The sequence below is a fragment of the Hydra vulgaris genome, chromosome 12 (assembly GCF_038396675.1).
Source record: "Hydra vulgaris chromosome 12, alternate assembly HydraT2T_AEP".
Classification (NCBI taxonomy): Eukaryota; Metazoa; Cnidaria; class Hydrozoa; order Anthoathecata; family Hydridae; genus Hydra; species Hydra vulgaris.
In genome coordinates, this window is record NC_088931.1 from 64,798,328 (window position 1) to 64,818,594 (window position 20,267).

General features: G+C 27.8%; 1 protein-coding gene and 1 long non-coding RNA gene across 2 annotated transcripts in view; both read left to right on the forward strand.

The window, feature by feature from the left end:
* The window catches only part of LOC100211840 (ADP-ribosyl cyclase/cyclic ADP-ribose hydrolase), a 44,677-nt gene extending 34,924 nt beyond the window's left edge, over positions 1 to 9,753 (forward strand). Inside the window, exon 8 of the mRNA XM_065814106.1 lies at positions 9,421 to 9,753. Within this exon, the coding sequence (XP_065670178.1) occupies positions 9,421 to 9,484 (64 nt within the window). The 3' untranslated portion in view covers positions 9,485 to 9,753. The remainder of the gene's footprint in view (positions 1 to 9,420) is intronic.
* An 853-nt stretch (positions 9,754 to 10,606) lies between these two features.
* LOC136088419 (uncharacterized) lies at positions 10,607 to 17,188 on the forward strand. Its single transcript, XR_010642167.1, has 2 exons — positions 10,607 to 10,801; positions 16,939 to 17,188. It is a non-coding gene; the product is annotated as an uncharacterized LOC136088419 (long non-coding RNA).
* The last annotated feature ends 3,079 nt before the right edge of the window (positions 17,189 to 20,267 follow it).

A 20,267-nucleotide genomic window follows, 5' to 3' on the forward strand; every position in this document is an offset into this window, starting at 1 on the left:
TGAATGCAAAAGTGCTTCACTATTAGTCTCGTACAACATACTTATATAAACTATGTATTTGAGAATGCTTTAAGGCCAAGAGCATATTTTAAGAGAAACACATTTGGAGATTTTTTCAAATTTACTTCAACACATTTTTCTTTTCGTTTCTTAAAATTAACAATAGATAAAATCTTCATCACCAAGATAAACTTTATTAAAATTTTTACGAGTGAAAATTATCTTGTACAAATAGATTTTGATACATTTTAAATACTCTGAAGAGTACTCAAATAAAATGAATTTCCTATGTTGATAGTAACACATGACTTGTATTGATAAACTTAGTATATCATTGCTTTAAAATTTATTTCAAAAATCTGTTTGTTTTGATTTTAGTTATATTTTTCAACAAAATCGCACTTGCCTTTATTTCAAAATCAGCGAATCAGATTGCTCATTTTTCTGCCTATTCTGAGCCTGTTGCAAAATATGCTAACCGGATCAAGTCCGTAGCGAATAAAAAAATCTTAAAAAAAGGTCATTTATGCAACAATCGAAAGCTCATTAAAAACGCAGCAAAAAATATGAAAACACAATGTGTTAAAAAGAAATCAGTAACGAGGGGCAAGACTTTGAAAATCTAAAAGTTAGGTGGTAAATGCGTAATATTATTGTACGAAATCGTATTTTTCGATTACAATTAAATGTTCTTATGACACAAATAGTTTAACTTTATAAGCAGTATTTTTTGTTTTAATTTTCAGAAAAATCTCAATATTTTTTTAAAATAATAACTTTAAAACTTAACATTTAAGTTGGTCACCATTACGTTTATTTCTTAGTAAAAGTGTTATTAAATAAAGTTTCTAATCTCCTAAAGCGTTTAACCTTATTTATTCTCTTATTTAATTAAAAATATTTTTTAAATAATTTTAAAAAGATTTAAGAACTATTAATGGTAAAACAAACACTTCAGTTTTTGTTTTCGTCATTACTTTATCAAAATTTTCATCAAATTTTTTTACTACCACCCATTTCTCAACAGGCTTAACAATATTTTAAACAACTTATACATTTGTTATTACCTTCAAATCAAAATGATTGTTAAGTGCTATTGATCTATTAAATGCAAAGAAAGACATTACGACACATAAACAAAAAGTTCAAATTAAGACAGACACATTAAGACACATAAACAAAAAATTAAACACGCATTAACAGAATATCTAATACGCAAAAACAGAAATACGCCTAATTAATATAAATACGAGTTAGAAACAAAAATACTCGTAATGGAAGGTTGTAGAACAATGAGAAGAAAAGTAATGGAAGGTTGTAAAATAATGAGAAGAATGAGTAAGAAGTTAAAAATAATTGTCTTTAATGTCACTTTTTAACTTTTGACGAAAGATACTTATCCCCAGACAGCAAGGGTATAATCGCCCCGCACTAGTTGATCTTTTTTTTTTTAAATGCAGAAAATATTTCATTTATTTTATAAAACTAAGTAAATCTAGTCATAAGTAATAGTAGAAATAAAACAGTATTTAAAAAATACTATTCTATTTTTTTGAAAAAAAAACTTTTCCTTAACTTTAACACTGAAAGCAGAAATATTAATATTTGTGCCAACATGATGTTTATTTCCATAGCAATAGTTTTTATATATAATTTTAATAGTTTTAATAGTTACATAATGATAGTTAATTAATAGTTATATAATTTTAATAGTTTTAATAGTTAACAAATTTAATAATATTTTTTAATATTTTATAATAATTTTAACAGCATATTTGCTACAATTATGTTGCGGCACATTAATCAACACAAACAAACTCTAAAAACGAAACATCAATACTATTAAATCTAATTAATAAGATTATTTTCTTTAAAGTTTTCTCATATAAAATAACAAAATAAGAAAAGTCATCAAATCTATGAAATGGAGTTGTTATCGCAGTAGCAAAAAGTTAGAAATAAGCTTCATACTAATTAACGAATTCACTTATGCAGAAACATATTATTATAATTGAACAACTCCAAAATAGAACAATTCGTGTTAATGATCTAAAAGGTTTATCATGTAAAAACTTACTGATAAATCTTTCTCTCCACATTAGAGATTAGAAGATCAAGAGATGATGCGATACAACTATAGAGATTTATTGACTTGGATATAATAAATTGGTATAATGCTCCAATATTTATAAAAAATATAAATGATATATAAAAAACAATAAAAAAAAATCAAATGATCAATATAATTTTTTCATAAATATAATAGTCGCCAAAGGAAACCATTTATAACAAGAAGTTGTGAAAGCGAAACACTTCAATATATTGTTAACACTCTACGATAAATTTCTACAAAATGTGAAAAGTTGTCAAGGTCTGACATCTACTTTTGTTAGACTAAACACTAATAATGTGAATTACCACTCTGTTTGTTTATTTATATTTATATTAAATATATTTAAAAAATATATTTAAAAAAATGTATTAAATAATGATTAAACTGCAAGAGGAAATAAATACTAAAGTCAGCTACGAGTTTTTCAAATTATTTTGCTAAAAACACTTATATGTCTAAATCAAGATATATTGACCTTATACCTTTTTCTTTTGCCTTAAATGTTAATAATACATTATTAACATGCCTAGGTATTAATACTTAGGCATCCAATATTTTACTTTGCATGACACAATAACATAGTTATACTATATTTATAAAGAAGATATAGTTTAATAGGAATAATAAAAAGATAACTTTTTATTATTTTTAATAAACTATGAGATCATATAAAAGAAAAATGTGTGTATATAACACTCAAGCTATTAAAAAAAAGTTATGATTATGACAACAGAAAGGTAATAAAAAATTGTTCAAATAATCTACACAATAATAATATGCATATATTTTATATATTTCCTTTTCTATCAAATCTACATTTCTATCAATTTTTTTTCTATCTATTTCAATCATTCTGCAGTTGCCATTGTTTTAATAATTTAGGTTTTAAATTTCTTTAACCAGTTTAGCTCGGTGATAAGTATTTAAATTAAACATTAAACCAATTTAATGGTTAATGTATGATATAAATAGTTACGTTTGAGATAAAATGACTTGTAAGCAATGTTGATATAACATAATCATTTTGTTATTTGTAGTCTAACAACACATCCCATACGAAACCTTATTTATTTAACAAAGGAATTAACATGCAATAATTTATTTAGAAGTTAATTAAAAAACATAAATTTCCTTTAATAAAATATTAACTTTTAAAATTTATCTAGAATATTATGTACGCAAAATAGAATATAAAAAAAAAGAATAGATTCTTACCTGAAAGTATTTTTTTAAACAAAAAAGAACAAAGCTCTTAGACATATTTGTACGAAGAGTGAAAAATACGACTTTCAATAGGGCTGCGAAAACATGCGCTTTAAACCAGGCAGCAAATTCACGAAGAAATGCTAACTTCCTTCTTTTTCAAACAACTAAACCCCTCAAAGCACAAAATCCGTTGAGAAGACATTATTTCTTTAATATTAAAATTTTTGAAATAAAAAGAACTCGATGGAAAAGATGTAGTATCTATTGCTACGTATGGTGCAAAGAATCTGATTGGTAAAGGAAGACTTTGGGTTTAAAGCCTTCAAATACTGAAGTTGAACAATCATAAATGATTACAAAAGTTCTGTTTAGATTCTGATTTGAGAACTTTCTCAATAATTGTAATTGAACATCATCAAATAATAATTTCCGGTAATGATTTATAGATTTATTTACACCATTTTTTATGGGCCTCTTGGTAAGATTTGTTTAAATTTTTTAAGGAAAAAAGGCTCTCAACTTTAAATAGGTTGCCGGCCCCTGACCTAAACAGAAGAAAAAAATAATTTGATAATTATTTAAGCAGTCAAAGTTGTATTATTTGTCACTCAAGCTGTTTGAACAATACAAAGTTTTAACTTTAAAAATGATTCCATAACATTTTTTTAAAGTTTAATTTCTTTTTATCTTCTAAATATATCGATGTTTTTTGTTTTGTGACCATTCCGACAATATTTGTTTATTATGGATACAGATGACCGATAACAGGAATCTTTATTCAGTAACTTGTATCTTTCAGCTGTAGTTTATTTTGAGCATTCTTTTAGCATCTTATGAGGTTTTATCTTAGTAAATAGTATTAAAGTTTAACATAAATCGAATTTGTAAGATGCTGCTTTATATTGAAAAAATAAATATTTGTTTGAATGATACAATATAACAAACAATATTATAAACAGTAAAATACTCCTTAATTGTTATCTGATTCTTTTTAAAAAAAGTTAAATCTTTATAAAAACCAGAAACCTATATTTTGCTAAAAAAAATTTATTTCTAATTCTATTTAAACTATAATAGTTCATAAAATTGTTCAAAAATATTTTTGTATTTCATATAAAAACTGTTAATCTTATGCTAATATCCCCCTGGAAATACATTCTAACTGGGATAAAAAAGCTGTTTTTAAATATTTTTAATAGAAAGTTTGTTTTAAAAGGTTTTATTAATAAAGAATATAAAAAAGATTTGTTTTTTAATAAGATATTCAATATCAAAGGTGAAAAGTTGGATCGTTGATCCCAGTGTGACACAAGATCCCAAGCAATTTGGTGCAAAAATAGTGATACTTTACTACTGTTCTGTTAGCACCTTAGGGTAGTGGCCTTATTGTTTACTTTTTTTGAAAAATGATTTCTATTTCAGAAAACACCTAACATTTTAATAAAGATTATTCTATTTTGTAATTAAAACTTTATTTTACGCGTCGGGAGGTAGATGATTACAACTTTAGCATCTGCATATTTCTCTTGTGCAATATCTGTCGGGAGGTTGTCATTTATGTCTAGTATACAGATTAAAAATAGGATTGAGTCAAGATCGTTTTCTTGTACCACTTCTAATAACATATCTCTCCATTTAGTAGGCTTATTGTTGTTAATGGCTTGTAGTTTACTGTTTAAAAGTTAGTTTGCAATCCAGGATAAAAACCATGGCGGTAGTTTGATCTCTAGAACTTTGACTAGTTCAAGGTTTGCAGCATAAAGTAATTTGCCAGATACGCTGTCACGGCCGGGTGATGTCATTTTGATGTGTCTGAGTTATTTACTGACATTACAGAAGGAAAAGATGGGGATTTTTGGTGGAGAGAAGATTGGCTTAAAAAAAGATTATAAACCTGGCTTAAATTACAAACAAAAAAAATGTTTTTTTAATTTTTGTAATAATATTTTTTTCCAGAAATATAAGAATAACATCTTTGTCGTCTTTTGTTTATTGACATTTCAACCGCATTTTATGATAATATTGATTTGCCGAAATAATTTGCGTTTTTTAAATAGTTTTTATATCTAATTTAAAATAATATGTAAAGATTACCTAATTTTTTACTTCTATGTTTAAGGTCTTTAAAATCATTTTCTGTTGCATTATCCTCTAATGTAAGATATTTAAAAACATTTTGCAATTACTTAAAATATCATATTACTGTGGTAACTTGTTTATTTTTTAAAGCTATCTTATAAAAGAAACATAAACGTTGGTACCAAACCTAAGAAACGAAGGATTCGTGGATGCCTCAGAAACAAGGAACCATGGTTCAAACCCCACCTCTGGAAAAGTTTTGCAACATTGGTTAGGAATGAGGCGTGAACTTCCTATTAAATGCTCATCCGCATTGCTCTGTGATAAGACTGTTAGGACTTCTTGGGGCATATAAATGAAAAAATAAAAAAAACACTCGAGTGCTAACGTTTATGTTTTTATACGATAAAGTATTTAGTTTTATAGTAAAAGGTTTTCAAACTTATTAAAAAAATATTAATTTTCAAACTTAATAAAACAAACACATTACATCTAAAGCCGTTTTTCGAAACGCCTTAAATTGCTTTTCACGTATTTCAAGAAAAACACTATTAGATATATATTTAAATTTTGCAGTTTTACAAGAGATTTGTAGTTAAAATGTCATATTTTATATATATAAGCTTTAACTTAATTATATTATGGATTGGAAAAAAAAGATTAATTAAAAAAAAATAAGTATTTGTGTTGAGTTTTTTGTCGGAAAAAAACGTAGACAGGCTTTTTATAAATTGAAGCGTTATTTAAAACGCCTTATGAAACAATAACAAGTAAATTTACTTTAACTTTTCCCAATTAATTTTTCCAAAAATTTGGCTACGTATCCAAACCGTAATATTATACATTTAAAAAATATATATATTGATGCATGTAAATTTTTTTCTCTATGAAAATCAATACTTTGACTTTTATTAAAAATACTTTTGTATCGTTATTTTTTAGAAGACCACGCAACATTTGGAGCAATTACTACAACTAGCTCCAGATGTTTTGCGACCTTTTTATAAACTTTTACACAAAAATCATCTATTTAAAATGCGCATCCAAAAATTTTATTATCGGTACTTTTAACATACTCATTAATTTAAAAATTTTATTGAACCTCTGGCGCAGTGTTAACTCACTCGCGAAATGCTTCCAGAGTAGTACATTAACTAGGTAATCTAATTAATAGTATTAATTGCATATTCTTACATCAATGCAATATCTGTCCGCTCTCTCTATGCTGTCTTTCTAACTCGACTTCTTCTGACTTTCACTCTATAAGTCTTCTTGACTTTCACTCTATTATCCTTCGTTCTTCCTAAACTCACTTACTCTTGGTCTGCAAAGCGGGTTATGATGCTCCTTGTTAAGCTGAAGTTGTCTTCGCTGGACCGGGTATCTGGCTCTCTATATGCCAATTAGCCGGAGGAAGTTAAACCACAATAGCCAACTTAAAAACTTTTTTTAAATATAAATAAAAATCTGTTCAAAATGAACCTAATTTGTCAGAACTACAACAATTTAAGTGATAAGAATTCAAAAAATGAGAATAAAAAGGAATCCGCAGTGTTAAACGACCATCGCAAGAAATTTTACGAAAAACAGAAAAGAAAAGATTCTGAGATTAAAAGAAAATCGATACATAAAGTTATAGCGGAAGATTGCAATTGCAAACATCAATGTGCCAAAAATATCGCTAACGATAGAAGACATGAAATTAATGATGATTTCTGGAGTGAATCGCAGAAAAACCGCTACAATTGGATCACTAAAAACGTTCAAAATGCAAATTTTACCAAAAAAATGAATAATAGCAAATCCAAAAAATTCAACTTTTGCTATTTTTTGGTTAGTGACAATTATGTCAACTGCATACCTAAAATTTTAACACTTTAGGATTGAAAAATAAAAATAATAAAATGATTAGCTTTTGAACAAACAATTCAATAAAAAAAGACAACAGCTAAATATAGAAAATATAAGGCAAAAGAATTAGTTGCACACGTAATGAGCTGCTCACCAGTCCAGTCACATTACAAACATTTGAACTACCGTAATCAGCTATATCTTTCTTCCAACTTTAGTGTAAAAAATAATGTTGGGGGAATTCAACAAGTACAATAATGTTGTTAGCTCTGAATCAACGTACAGAAAAACTATCAAAAAATTAAATATTTCATTCGCAAATCAAAAAAAAGAAGTAAGTTACACGTGCCTTCAGTTTTTTACACATTGTGGAGGAATTCAAAATAACTTTAATTCCAGACTGTACAGATTGCATGACATGGAATATTCACATGAAAAGGGTTTAAAACGCCAGAAACAAATATAGACTTGATGCTGATCGATCTGTTTATGCACAAGAAATAATAGTGGCGACAGACATGGGAAAGGTAATAATGCAACCAAGAATGGAAAAACTTAATGAAGCAATGTTTTGTCAGCAATTAACAACATACAATCAAACATTTGTGTTGAAGGAAAGTGTAGTTTCAATTGTTTGGCATGAAGAAATTGATGGTCAGTGCAAAGTAGAGCTAATTTCTACAAATTATTTGTTTTTTCAAGAATATCGGGACAAATCTAAAAACGCTATTTGGTGCGACGATTGCTCCGCTCAAAACAAAAATTGGAGTTTAGGGATGCTTAGGGATGGTAACACATTTATGAGTTGTGACTCATTTCATCATTTATTAGAGAACCAACTGAAACTAAGTCACGTGTACAATTTCAATGATTTTATTCAAAGAATGGAGGCAGCGAAATGAAATACAAAACTTAAAATTTTGCAAGTAAGTTTGATTATAGTTCTATAAAATTAATAAAAATTGTGGCTGTAACTAAGTGAGCTTTTATTCTTTTAAGGCCACAAACATTTTTATGCTAAAGGAAAAAATCACTCAATATATGTTGAATAAATTTTTTCATCGTCCATATGAAAAACATCGCCGAAATCGAGTTCAAACGTGGTTCTTATAGCATGTTTTATAGTTGTGACTATGATGGCCCTGTGATTTAAGCACAAGTTTTATCCAAAAAGCAGAAAGAAAAAATGTCAACTTTATTATATACTATGAGAGATTAAAAAGCCGGAATCAGTCCAATCCAAAAATTGAAACTTGTTTCAAAACTTTGTCCTCTAATGTCCCCTAATAGAAGAAAGTTTTGGGGAAATTTGTTGGCCAGAGAATAAGAGTTTTTCCGTTAAACAATTCTTCAATTTCAAAGTTATATATCATAAAAGTCTTGCGCGCTTAGAAACTTCCTTGTTATTTGTCTTTTTCCTTTTTGTATTATTACTTATTTCACTTTCTAAATACATTTATTTTACATTAAAATTTTTTAAATTTTAAACAGATGCAACTGTTTTGTAATATTAGTCAGTCGCGTAGGAAGGTCAAAAAAGTTGGGGGGCAGGGCGGAAATAAAAGCTAAGGTAAGCTAGGGCAGCAAAAAATAGAATTTGAATTTAAAAAAATGAAATATGGGTTAGGAGGAGGGGGGGGGAGTGGCAACCGCCAACTACCCTTTCCTTCCCTGTTTTTACGCGAGTGACATTAGTTACGCTCTATTTTGAAATTCCTAATAGTTAATTGTTGTTTTATTATAATAATAATTATTATTTTTATAATGAAATGGTTATTATTATAATATAATGTAACAATAATTGTCATAATGAAAGTATAACTAACAATTAAGAATTTCAAAACGTCGAATGATTTTTCCCAAATGATTGCTTAAGGCATTTTGAAAAATATTTTCAAAATTAAAGCAGATATTATTTTTAAGACGTTTTTGGAAATATGTAATCTTTACGAATTGTTTCGCAATTTTTAAAAAATAATTATTCGATAACGTTTGTTATCTTCTTTTATTAGCTTATTTCATAAAGAAGCGAATTTTGATTTTTTGATCCTAATTTTTTTGACCTTTTTGAAAAACAGAAATGTTTTTTTTAATTAATTAAACAATTATACATTTAAACATTTACATGTTTAAATGTATAATTATTAATACTTTTATATATTTATGTTTAGGAAAAATAAAGCCCAAAAACAGAAAAAAGTTGGCAAAGTGAAGAAATTTGAAAAAACTGGTTAATAAATAACGTTCTTAAAGTTTAAAGAAATTTCTGTATTGAAGAATACATACTTTTCGTTACACCTATATATGCAATTTTTTTTACAAAGCAAAAAAAATACAGTTTGTTTCAAAACACTGAAAATCAAAATGCTGAGCAAAAACTTATTTGCAACAACTACAAACAAAATATACTTTAATGCAATTTTATGTAACGTAATATATGTTTTAAGGTATATTGTATTTGTATTAAAAGAAAACAAAAATTTTAAAAAAATTTATCAAAAGTATATTGTTTAATTTTCAAAATATTGTTAAATTTTATGATTTTTGAATAAGATTTTTATGTATATAAAAGATATTATATGGGGAAAACTAGTGCGAAATGGGTACTTAGGCAAAATGGCTTTTTGCTTTCATCTGAGTGTGGAATAACTAAATATTGATTCATTTTGAATTATTATGTGACAAAATGCTACCATCAGTAGCATTTAAATATTAAAAAATTTAGCAAATTTTTCTAAATTAAGTATTAATATCTAAGCAAATTTTTCTTGACTAAGTAAAGACAAATGAACTTCAATGTAATTTAATCGTGTCATATTATTTAATGCAGAACTTTATTATTTCATATGATATGCTGAAGCTCGTATAGCATTTAACTAATATAGTACTGGGTATTGTATAAACTTTTCTTAGATGTGGCACTGTTTATAGCAATATGCCACCATAGGGACATAATGGGGTATGAAAAATAGGGCAAAATTGGGTATTCCCCATTTTACCCTGAGTTTTTTTTATAAAAATGTAGACTATATATGATATTTTTAATAAAATGAAATAATTTTTATCTTGAATAGATTTGTGTTCCTCACAACATATATCATTTGTTTATATTTTGAGTTCGTATTTATATGAATGTGCGTGTCTGAGTGTGTATATACATATATATATATATATATATATATATATATATATATATATATATATATATATATATATATATATATATATACATATGAAAAAAATATATATGTGTGTGTGTTTTTAGTAATTTATTACTAATATTGGTTGATTAGATAATTGTAAGAATTTATACTAGAATACTTTTTGTTCTAACATACTTTATGGTACTTTAGTACTTTTTAGTTAAAAGGTTCCAGACAAATAATAATTGCTTTTAAAGATAAATAATATGAGAAATTAAAAACGAACATCAAATCAACAGGCCTGGAGTGAAAGTGTCATGCAGCAAGCAATTCTCTTCGTGATAAAATGATGATCAAGGATATAAAAGCTGCTCAAGTATTTAGTGTACCACAAAATTCGTTTGAAAAAGTAAGTTTAAATGATTAATTATTTATTTACAGCAAAAAAAAAATCTTTTTAAATATATGGATATTATTACTCTATGACAACTTATTTTTATTATAGCCCGACACAAAATCATCAAATGCGTAAAATATGCTATAAATGTTTTCTTATTAAGTTTGAAGTGGCTAAAATAATTACTTTTGTATTTCAGCTCTTTTTTTTTTTTCTTTTTTTTTTCTTTTGTTCCTTATTACATTTAAACTTTTATACAAATATATCGAAAGTTAAAAAGTTTACAATTGAAGATTATGTTAAAATGATAGTAATTAAATAAAAATAAAGAACGGGGATACTCAAAGAAGACTTAGAGGTCTTGTCAAGAGAACTGCTAAAGTTTGACGCGTCAATAAAAGTTTAGGTAAACTCATACAAATAGTTTCTTGGTAATAAAAATATTGTTTGAAGTTTTCTTTATATCAACTTGAAATAAGTTAGGCTTCACTAGAATTATTATTCTTTGGATTTTTTTTTTTTAATTTTCTTTTTCTGCATCTTCTTTTCAGTTCACAAATTTCTTGACTAATTTTCATTTTTCTTCGAAACTGATATTTCCTTCAACCATTGTAAAACACTTCTGGAAACACATTATTGCATAAATTAAGTCTATCATTTTCTTTTAAGTATATCATGGTTGTCTTTGTTGAATATTGTTTAGTATATCACGATTGTCTTGTCGAATTTTTAGTTAAAAGATTTATTTTGTCATATGATGAATATTTTCCACTTGGTGATATTGTAAAAGTTCTCCTTTGACCCACGTGTAGCAACTTTGAACAAATTCATTCGTTTTTAGGCAAGTAGGTTAGTTTTGAAGGTCATACTAGTCACTTACGTGTATGTACATACATAACATCATATGTGCATATAAAAAATTTGTATGAACACAAATAAACACATGGGCTTACACAAATAAAACACATACATTCATATTACATACATACACACATACGTACATAAATACAATACATACATACATACATACATACATACATACATACATACATACATACATACATACATACATACATACATACATACATACATACATACATACATACATACATACATACATACATACATACATACATACATACATACATACATACATACATACATACATACATACATACATACATACATACATACATACATACATACATACATACATACATACATACATACATACATACATACATACATACATACATACATACATACATACATACATACATACATACATACATACATACATACATACATACATACATACATACATACATACATAGGGGCATTTAACTGAGTAGGTTTTGTCAATGTTTCTGCTTTACGTTTTACAGCCATTTGAAGATTAGTATTTTGTGACAACTCTAAAGTTTTACATCACAAATATTGCCAGATTTTATTAATAAAAAATACAGAATTGACCTATTAAATTCACTCTCAAATGTAGTGATTGATACAACACTTGGATTGTACAATTTTGTAAGAATATGTTTTTTAAAACAGCTTGAGTCAGATGCAACACCCTGACACAAAGAGTATGCTGATAAAAGAGCAGTCATACTTGATAAAGTAATGTTTTTAACTGATTGCTTATAACTCAAATATATATTATGCTTATCAGGTAAGTTCCAAGCAATAGATCGTATTGTAAATATAGAGGCAAATACAACCCTAATATGAACATATACTTCATATTAGGGTTGTAGGTGAATGTTGTCTACTTTTAAAACTTTCACTAAATCTTTCGATATAACTAGTTCCCATGATTCCAATTTAAGTATGCTGACACAATCTACAAACTCTTGAAATAATTTATAGAAGAATGTACATGATTTTGATCATTGTCAAATTCATTGCTATCTTTTTTTGATGTTTTATTTAGTGTCGAAAGCCTTGTCTTTTTTAATGAACTAAAATAAAAAAATACATAAGGAGAAAAATTGCATAATGAGAAAAATTAAAGCTTATATACTGTTTTTGAAATTGTGACCTGGATGTTTAAACACTCTTCATCGATAAATTTTGTGAAGGTAGAGATCCTGGTATAAGTCTTGCTCTAGTTGAATCTACAAACACACACAAATACACACAAATACACACAAATACACACACACACACACACACACACACACACACACACATATATATATATATGTTTATATATATATATATATATACATAGCATATGTATATATATATATATATATATATATATATATATATATATATATATATATATATATAGACACACACACACTGAATAGTTTAGCTTACTTTTATTCACTTCGTGTTCTTTAAAGTGTCTCTCGCAAACATGCAAAGACATGCAAAGATTCACTGGCAATTTTTTTCCTTAAAGCTGAATCATCAATTAAACAATCATCAATTAAATCATCAATTAAACAAAAATTAAACTGAATCATCAATTAAACAATTTGTTATAACTTCTATCAATTTTTTTCTCCATTGAACGTTATATTTGTCCTGGCCTTTTGGAAGATTAAATATAGCTATCACATGTGAATAACGAGCGGTATAACCATACACTGAACATTTTGCTCCAGGAATGGTACTTTTACTTATTATCTCTGAGGAAATTTTTTTTATTTTGTTCTTTAAAGTAGACTGGGTACTAACGCGGACAAGAACCTAACATAAACGGCACAACCTATTGTTTCCAGGCCGTATTTCTAGATTATTCATTCTTAAGACTATGCTTTGTCTTTATAATTTAGAAAACAAACAACGATAGATCTTTTTTTGCGATTTTTTCTTTAAGTACCCGTCTAACTTTTTCCTCGCTTTCCTCCAAGTTTTATTTTTGCTCTCTTCGATTCCAACAAGCCTCAAGTTATTTCTTCGACTTCTGTCCTCTAGCTCCGCTATTTGTTCTTTTATGTTATTTTCAATTTTAATACTTGTACTTATATTTGTAGATTTTTTAGACTATTTTTTAAATCGGTTCAACGTAAATCTTATCGTAGTTTTTACTTACAAAAATCGACATCTTTGTTTAACTCTGATAGTCTTTATGGCTTTATCACGGAGCACCGCGGATGAGCATTTAATTGGAAGCTCACGCCTTCTTCCTAACCGATGCTGCAAAACTTGCCCAGAGGTGGGGTTTGAACAACGGATCCTTTGTTTCTGAGGCAAGCGCACTACCACTGCGCCACGGCTGCTCATTTAAGCTCAGAAAGTTAGCGTATGAACAGGTAGTTAAATAAAATAAGAAACACAGTTTTAATAATGACCTTGGCGTTGCCAGTTATGACAAGTATAAAGGTTTTACAGAGACATATTCCAAACACTTATCACACGTAAACCAACGGCAACATCAATCGTTCTTGCCATAGACTTTAACCAAGTGGCTGTTGATTCTATTTTTTTTTCTTTACTGGAAGAACTTGTGGATACAACTTGTATGTTGAGAATATCTGGAATTGTGACGAAATAAGTATTTTTACTACTCAAATATGTCTTCCTAAAATCGTTTCAATCAAATTGATAAGACAAGTTGGTTCTCTCACTTCAGCTGATAGGGGTCAGTTTGTCACAGTTTTTGACGTTTCAGCAAAAGGAAGGTACATGCCGCTGATGATGATTTTCGTAAACGAATCAAGCCAGAATTAATGAATGGAGGACCACCAGGGGCCTGAGCTGAATGCCACTCAAGCGGGTGGATACAAAAAGAGTTATTTATTGTTTGATTAAAAAAGTTTATTAAATATTCAGGGGACAAAATAATACCCTCAGCTCTACTTATTTTAGACATATCTTAAACCAAAATATTGAATTGATTAATATGCGATGCGATGCAATGGAGAAAGGTGTAAATCTTCTGTGTTTGCCACCTCATTGCATTCATTGAATACAGCCCTTGAATTTAGCTTTTATGAAGCCACTAAACAATTACTATAACAACACTATAATAGGGAATGGTTGAAAACAAATCCTGGGCGCGTGATCACTTAATTTCAAATAGCTGCACTTTTGGGCTTTGCCTACCTGAAAGCTGCCAAAATGACAAATGCCAAAAACGGCTTTCCAAAAGCAGGCAAATGGTCAGTTAATAATAATGTTTTTCTAAAGTAGACTTTTTGACAGCAGAAACTAATGATATTAATTTTACTGAAACAAACCCTGTTGCATATACATGTGACATTGTTATTACTAGCCACCTCTGTGCTTCTGTCAGTCATCCATCTATTAGTACCAGTAATCCAATATTACTTATAACCCAAATAGCTGGTTTTAGCAGTTTGTTTTAACAGTAAATGTTTCTAATTTCTATACAATTACTTCTACAAGCTAATCATCTGATTTTACCAGCATAATGTCCATTTCTTTCAGCATTAAAGCAACTTCTACAACCAATGTTAATACCATATCATTTCAAAATGTGTTTTAAAGGTTTATCATTCCCATACCAAAACAGTTACTGCATTCGCTCTGATGCACTCTCCATATAGAGTCTTGCTATTAGACATCCTGAGTAAAAATAAGCAAAATCTATCAAAAGAAGGAAATTGGGCAAACAAAAGTGATAATGCATCAAATAAATAAAAACAAAATGCTAAAGTAGATGGACAAAACTCTGCATATAAAAAGTGGAAAACGGTTCAAAATTCAGAGGAAAACTCTTCCTTCTCTACTGTTCAGAAAATTACTTAACTAGTGTTGAAAGTTGGGTTTCTAGTAGTGATTTCCAAATTTGGGCACTTCACTCGTGCCCAAGAAAATGATAAAAAGCCAAGTTCTACTTCTTGCATCTGGCATGCGGCAAAACAATTTTTTTCAAAGATTTTCAAATGTTAAACAATTTTTATTTAATTTAATGCTATTGACTTTTTCTTTTGTCAGATAGTAGTTTGTGTTGTATTTTGTCATTAAAAAAAATTGTTTTCGCTTTAATTATTTTTGCCAGTTTTTTGATGACTTTGCCTTAAGTACCCCATTATACCCTAGTTTTTTAGGGCTGATCCATAGGGGAGGGAGGGGGTTAGGGGGAGGTGATTGTAAAAGAGGTAACACCCCCTTCCTTCCCTAGAGTTTTTTATAATACTTTTTTTATTTCTATATATTTAACTCACATTGAAAAGGAAGGAAGTAAATTAAGTCTAAAAGACAGACTGTTTAAAAATATGAAATCATATAAAAATTTACGCCCTAACTTGCCTACAAATCCTATATCTAAAGTCTCCCACTTTCTAGATGGTCAGGATCCACCTAATCAAAAAAAATTAAATTGCCCCCTTCCATCTTTACGGGATGGTTTGAATCCGCCCTTGCAGCTTTCCCTATTATGAATATTAAATTACCTAATGCCTCATTTTTTAATGCAAAATATTTCATGTTATTTACAGAGATTTTTTTTAATTGATTGATATTTTTCAGAAAAAAAAATACAAATGACATCAACACCGCTAGATGATTTGACTTTAGTCGTCTACCTGCTCCGGTCATATTTTAATCAAAAATTGTATTGTTAATAGTTATTATAAATATGATGAAAATATGATGAAAATTAACACATGGTCGATGATCCGATGTCTTGCTGATATCTTTTATATCAGCATAAGATCAGCATCGTTTTTCCATTATCGGGCTAATGTTGGCACGATAAACAAAATAAATTTTAAAATGTTCAATCGGCAAACAACTTTGGCTTGATGTCTACAAACACACCATAAAATAACTTACTCTTTAAATCTTTACGATGCGCATGCCTAACGATTAAAAAAAAAATATCCACACGTATTTACGGATAAAGGAGAGTGGTGTACCTTGGAGGTGAGTGTACCTTGGAGGCACGTCAATTGTGCTGCCATCTTGAGTGATGAATTCAAACTGAAGTTTTAGTTTCATGTATTTGCTCATAATAAGTTGTTTTACCACGGCTTCACACATTTGAGCTCTAAAGGCTCATAATAAGTTGTTTTACCACGGCCTAACACATTTGTTGTTGCAATAAAAATACAAGTATGTTTCCGGTACCAAAAAGTAATTTTTTTTAGAGTGCATTCTTTTTTTCTACGACTGTAGGTATAAACTTTGTTTTAAAACTGATTATCAAAAATTGTAAAACATATTTTCAGCTGCATTTATGCTTGAAACTGCTTAACTACTAACCTATATATATGCTAGCGGTTTTGGAAAAACTGTGGTAGCGGTGTACCTTGGAGGCAGCTAATGTTGTGTACCTTGGTGGTACCATCAAGGTACAAGCTTGCATGATTTTGTAAATACTATTATAGTTAATATTTGTTATGAAAGTATTTTTTTAATGTAATATATTGTTATAGTTTATTTTGATAATTTTTTTTATTAAGAATATCTTTAGTATAATATGATGTAATTATTTTTTTCAAATTGTTATTTTCTCTTTGATAATTTTAAAGATTTATTAAAGAGATTATAAAACTGTGTATGAGTTGGACAAATTAGACATGGTCTTTTAGTTGCCACATCCCTTTATTACAGGGCATTAACTTTGATTACCTGAATGTAGAGTAGAAAAATGCTAAATCAAAGTGAAATACTTATTATTACTAAACTTTACTGTAGATATTTGTTATTACTCTTTTCTTAATCAACATTGTTTTTTTTGTAAGTTTTTAATACTTCTAAGTATAAATTAGTTTAAATTTATAATAATATATAATTTCAACATAAGTATCATTTAATATATAGTTTATAAAAAATCTAACTAGATAGATTAATATTATCTCTGATGTGAAGTCCAATTATCCTATAAGTCAACATTATATCAAATTTCTACCATGTTGAGTACTTAATCTGTTAAGACAATAATACCTCCAAGGTACAAAATACATACCTCCAAAGTACACCACCGGTGGTGTACCTTGACTATAATATTAGCTGTTTTTTAAACCAAAAAAAAGGGATGAAAAAATATGTATGGATGTTTAATAAAAAATCCTAGAAAAACTAATATCATTAAGTTAATGAAAATAAATTATTACATAACATATTGCAAGTATTTTTTTTTTAATATTTGTAAAAGTTTGAAAATACCTCCGAGGTACACCACTCTCCCCTTTCATATATTTAAGGTTTTCTAAGCTAAGTTTTGTAAATTTTTAACTGAAGTATTTTAGACTTCAGCTCTCAAACTTTCAAATTCCAAACCTGAAAACTAATTGTTTATTATAAGTAAACAAACAAGTTTTTTTAATGATTATGTTCATTTTAAATATATATTTATAAATGAAAAAATATATTTTATGATATAAAAGCTTAAATAATGCAAAAAATGGCGCCAACGCGCTATTACACCACCTTTGAATTTACTAATTTTGATTGACGATTCTAAAAAATCTTCATTTAAAACAAAAGAAAATGGTATTCAATAATAATTTTCATCTAAGTAAAGTACTTTAAATCAATGCTGAGGTTTTAAAAGTATACCAAAAATTGTTAATATTTGCCATTTTCTTTTAAAGCTTACAATTCTGATTATAAAGTTTTGACAACCAGGTTTTTCTTGTTTTTGCACTAACATAACTTTTGTTAACTCAACAACAATGTTAAGCCATTAAAGCCATTAACTTCATTTTGGATAAAATAAGTAAATCGGGCAAATGGCGAGTCTTAATATCGCATTTCATTTATAAACACGAAAGTAAAAAAAATGTTATTAATCTAGGCTCTTAATTTTAATAAGAACTGTAATGAAAGAGTGAAATAAAAAATAAGCTTAAGAGATCCAGTTAAATGCTACCTTTTTAAAATAGAGTTTTAAGGTTATAAAAATTTTGGAAACGAAAGCCAGACGATAAATAATTATTTTACTTAGACGATGAACAATTATTTTGCAAAATAAGATGGCAAATATTAGCGTTTTTTGTTAATAAAACAAAAAAAGTTTTGTTAAGTCTTACTTAACAAATTTTTTTATTAAATACAGTTTTCTTTCATTTTAAACGACGATCTTTCAAAATCTGCAATTGAAATTAGTAAATTCAGAGGTGGTGCAAAAGTCTATAGGCGCCAAAAAAATACAAGTATAAAAAGTAATAAAGATTTTTTGATGTTTCAGATATAACTCTTTTACACATTGTTCTAACTCCAAACTTTAGTATGTTCATGTCTATGCCATATGAGGAAACTTCTCAAAAAATCACGATGATGAAAGCCTGGGAACAAAAATACTTTAAAATGTTTACCTCCTCCATCTGCTTGAACGTGAGGGCAGTGATGTATTAAAATTTTGAAGTTACTATTTTATACTTAATTTAGACTCATTGGCGGGTTTTAAACTTCATTCAAAAATGTTGTAAATTACAAAAGTTATTACAATGCAAAATTAACAACCCCATCATTTCCGAAATTTGGAAATGATGGGGTTCCCACTCGATCATGTAAGATTTCGATAAAATTTTGTCAGTATGTAATTAAACATGTTTCATGAGCATTGCCAAAGTTACAGATCAAAATGTTTGTTATTTCGGATTTTGTGGTACTTTTTGTAAGGCTTACTCATATTTCAACATCAGTCATTCACAGTCGTTCATACTCACTTCATAAACGACAAGTTATTGTACGCAAGCGCAGTTTGGTTATAAAACTTTTTAGACTTTCAAAATGACAAAAATGAAAAAGTGTTCCATTGGTATTATAATACCATAAACAATATTATTAAAAGACTGACATCGAAAACATTTTACTTAAGTGTGATTTCGAAACCTCATTATGATGAATGCTATTGTTGTCAGCAGGTATGAAAACTCAGTAAAAGTCTAAATTTTGCAAAATAACTTAAACAAAATAAAAGACCTAATGATTGTCCTGGTATTGGCGAAAAAGTCTAGTAATTTCCTACTCAGAAATAGATATTGAAGAATTAAAAAATGAATTTAATCCTCATTTACAACCTTGTCAGTGTAATTTATGTGGTAAAATACCAAAACAATCTGTAACTCTAAAAACTTGCAAACACTGAATTTGTTTTTTCTGCCTAGTAGAAAATTTAAAGGTATACAAACTCAATGAAACTTTATTTCCAAAATCTAAAGAGCATATATTACCTAAATGTTTGGTGACCAAAACAAACTCTTTTTTAAATATGTTAACTGTTGATTGTAAATGTAAAAAAAAGTTTAATGTAATGAAAGAATATGGTTTACATACTAATCTTTAATAAGTATCTGAATTAATAAATCATTATCACAAACAGCTTTATTGTTATCGTCAACAAATTTTCATTTGCTTATAATTTGGCTTCATCATCATCTTTATTGGCTTCAGTATCATTGCCAACATCAACAACATCATACTTATTTAATAAGAGATTCTGCAATTTTCATGTCGACAATGGATAATTCCAAAGAATATTGCAAGAATAATTGAAGATACTGCACTCTATGTTTTTAAGCAAAAGATAACTAAAGATGGTGGACAAGTT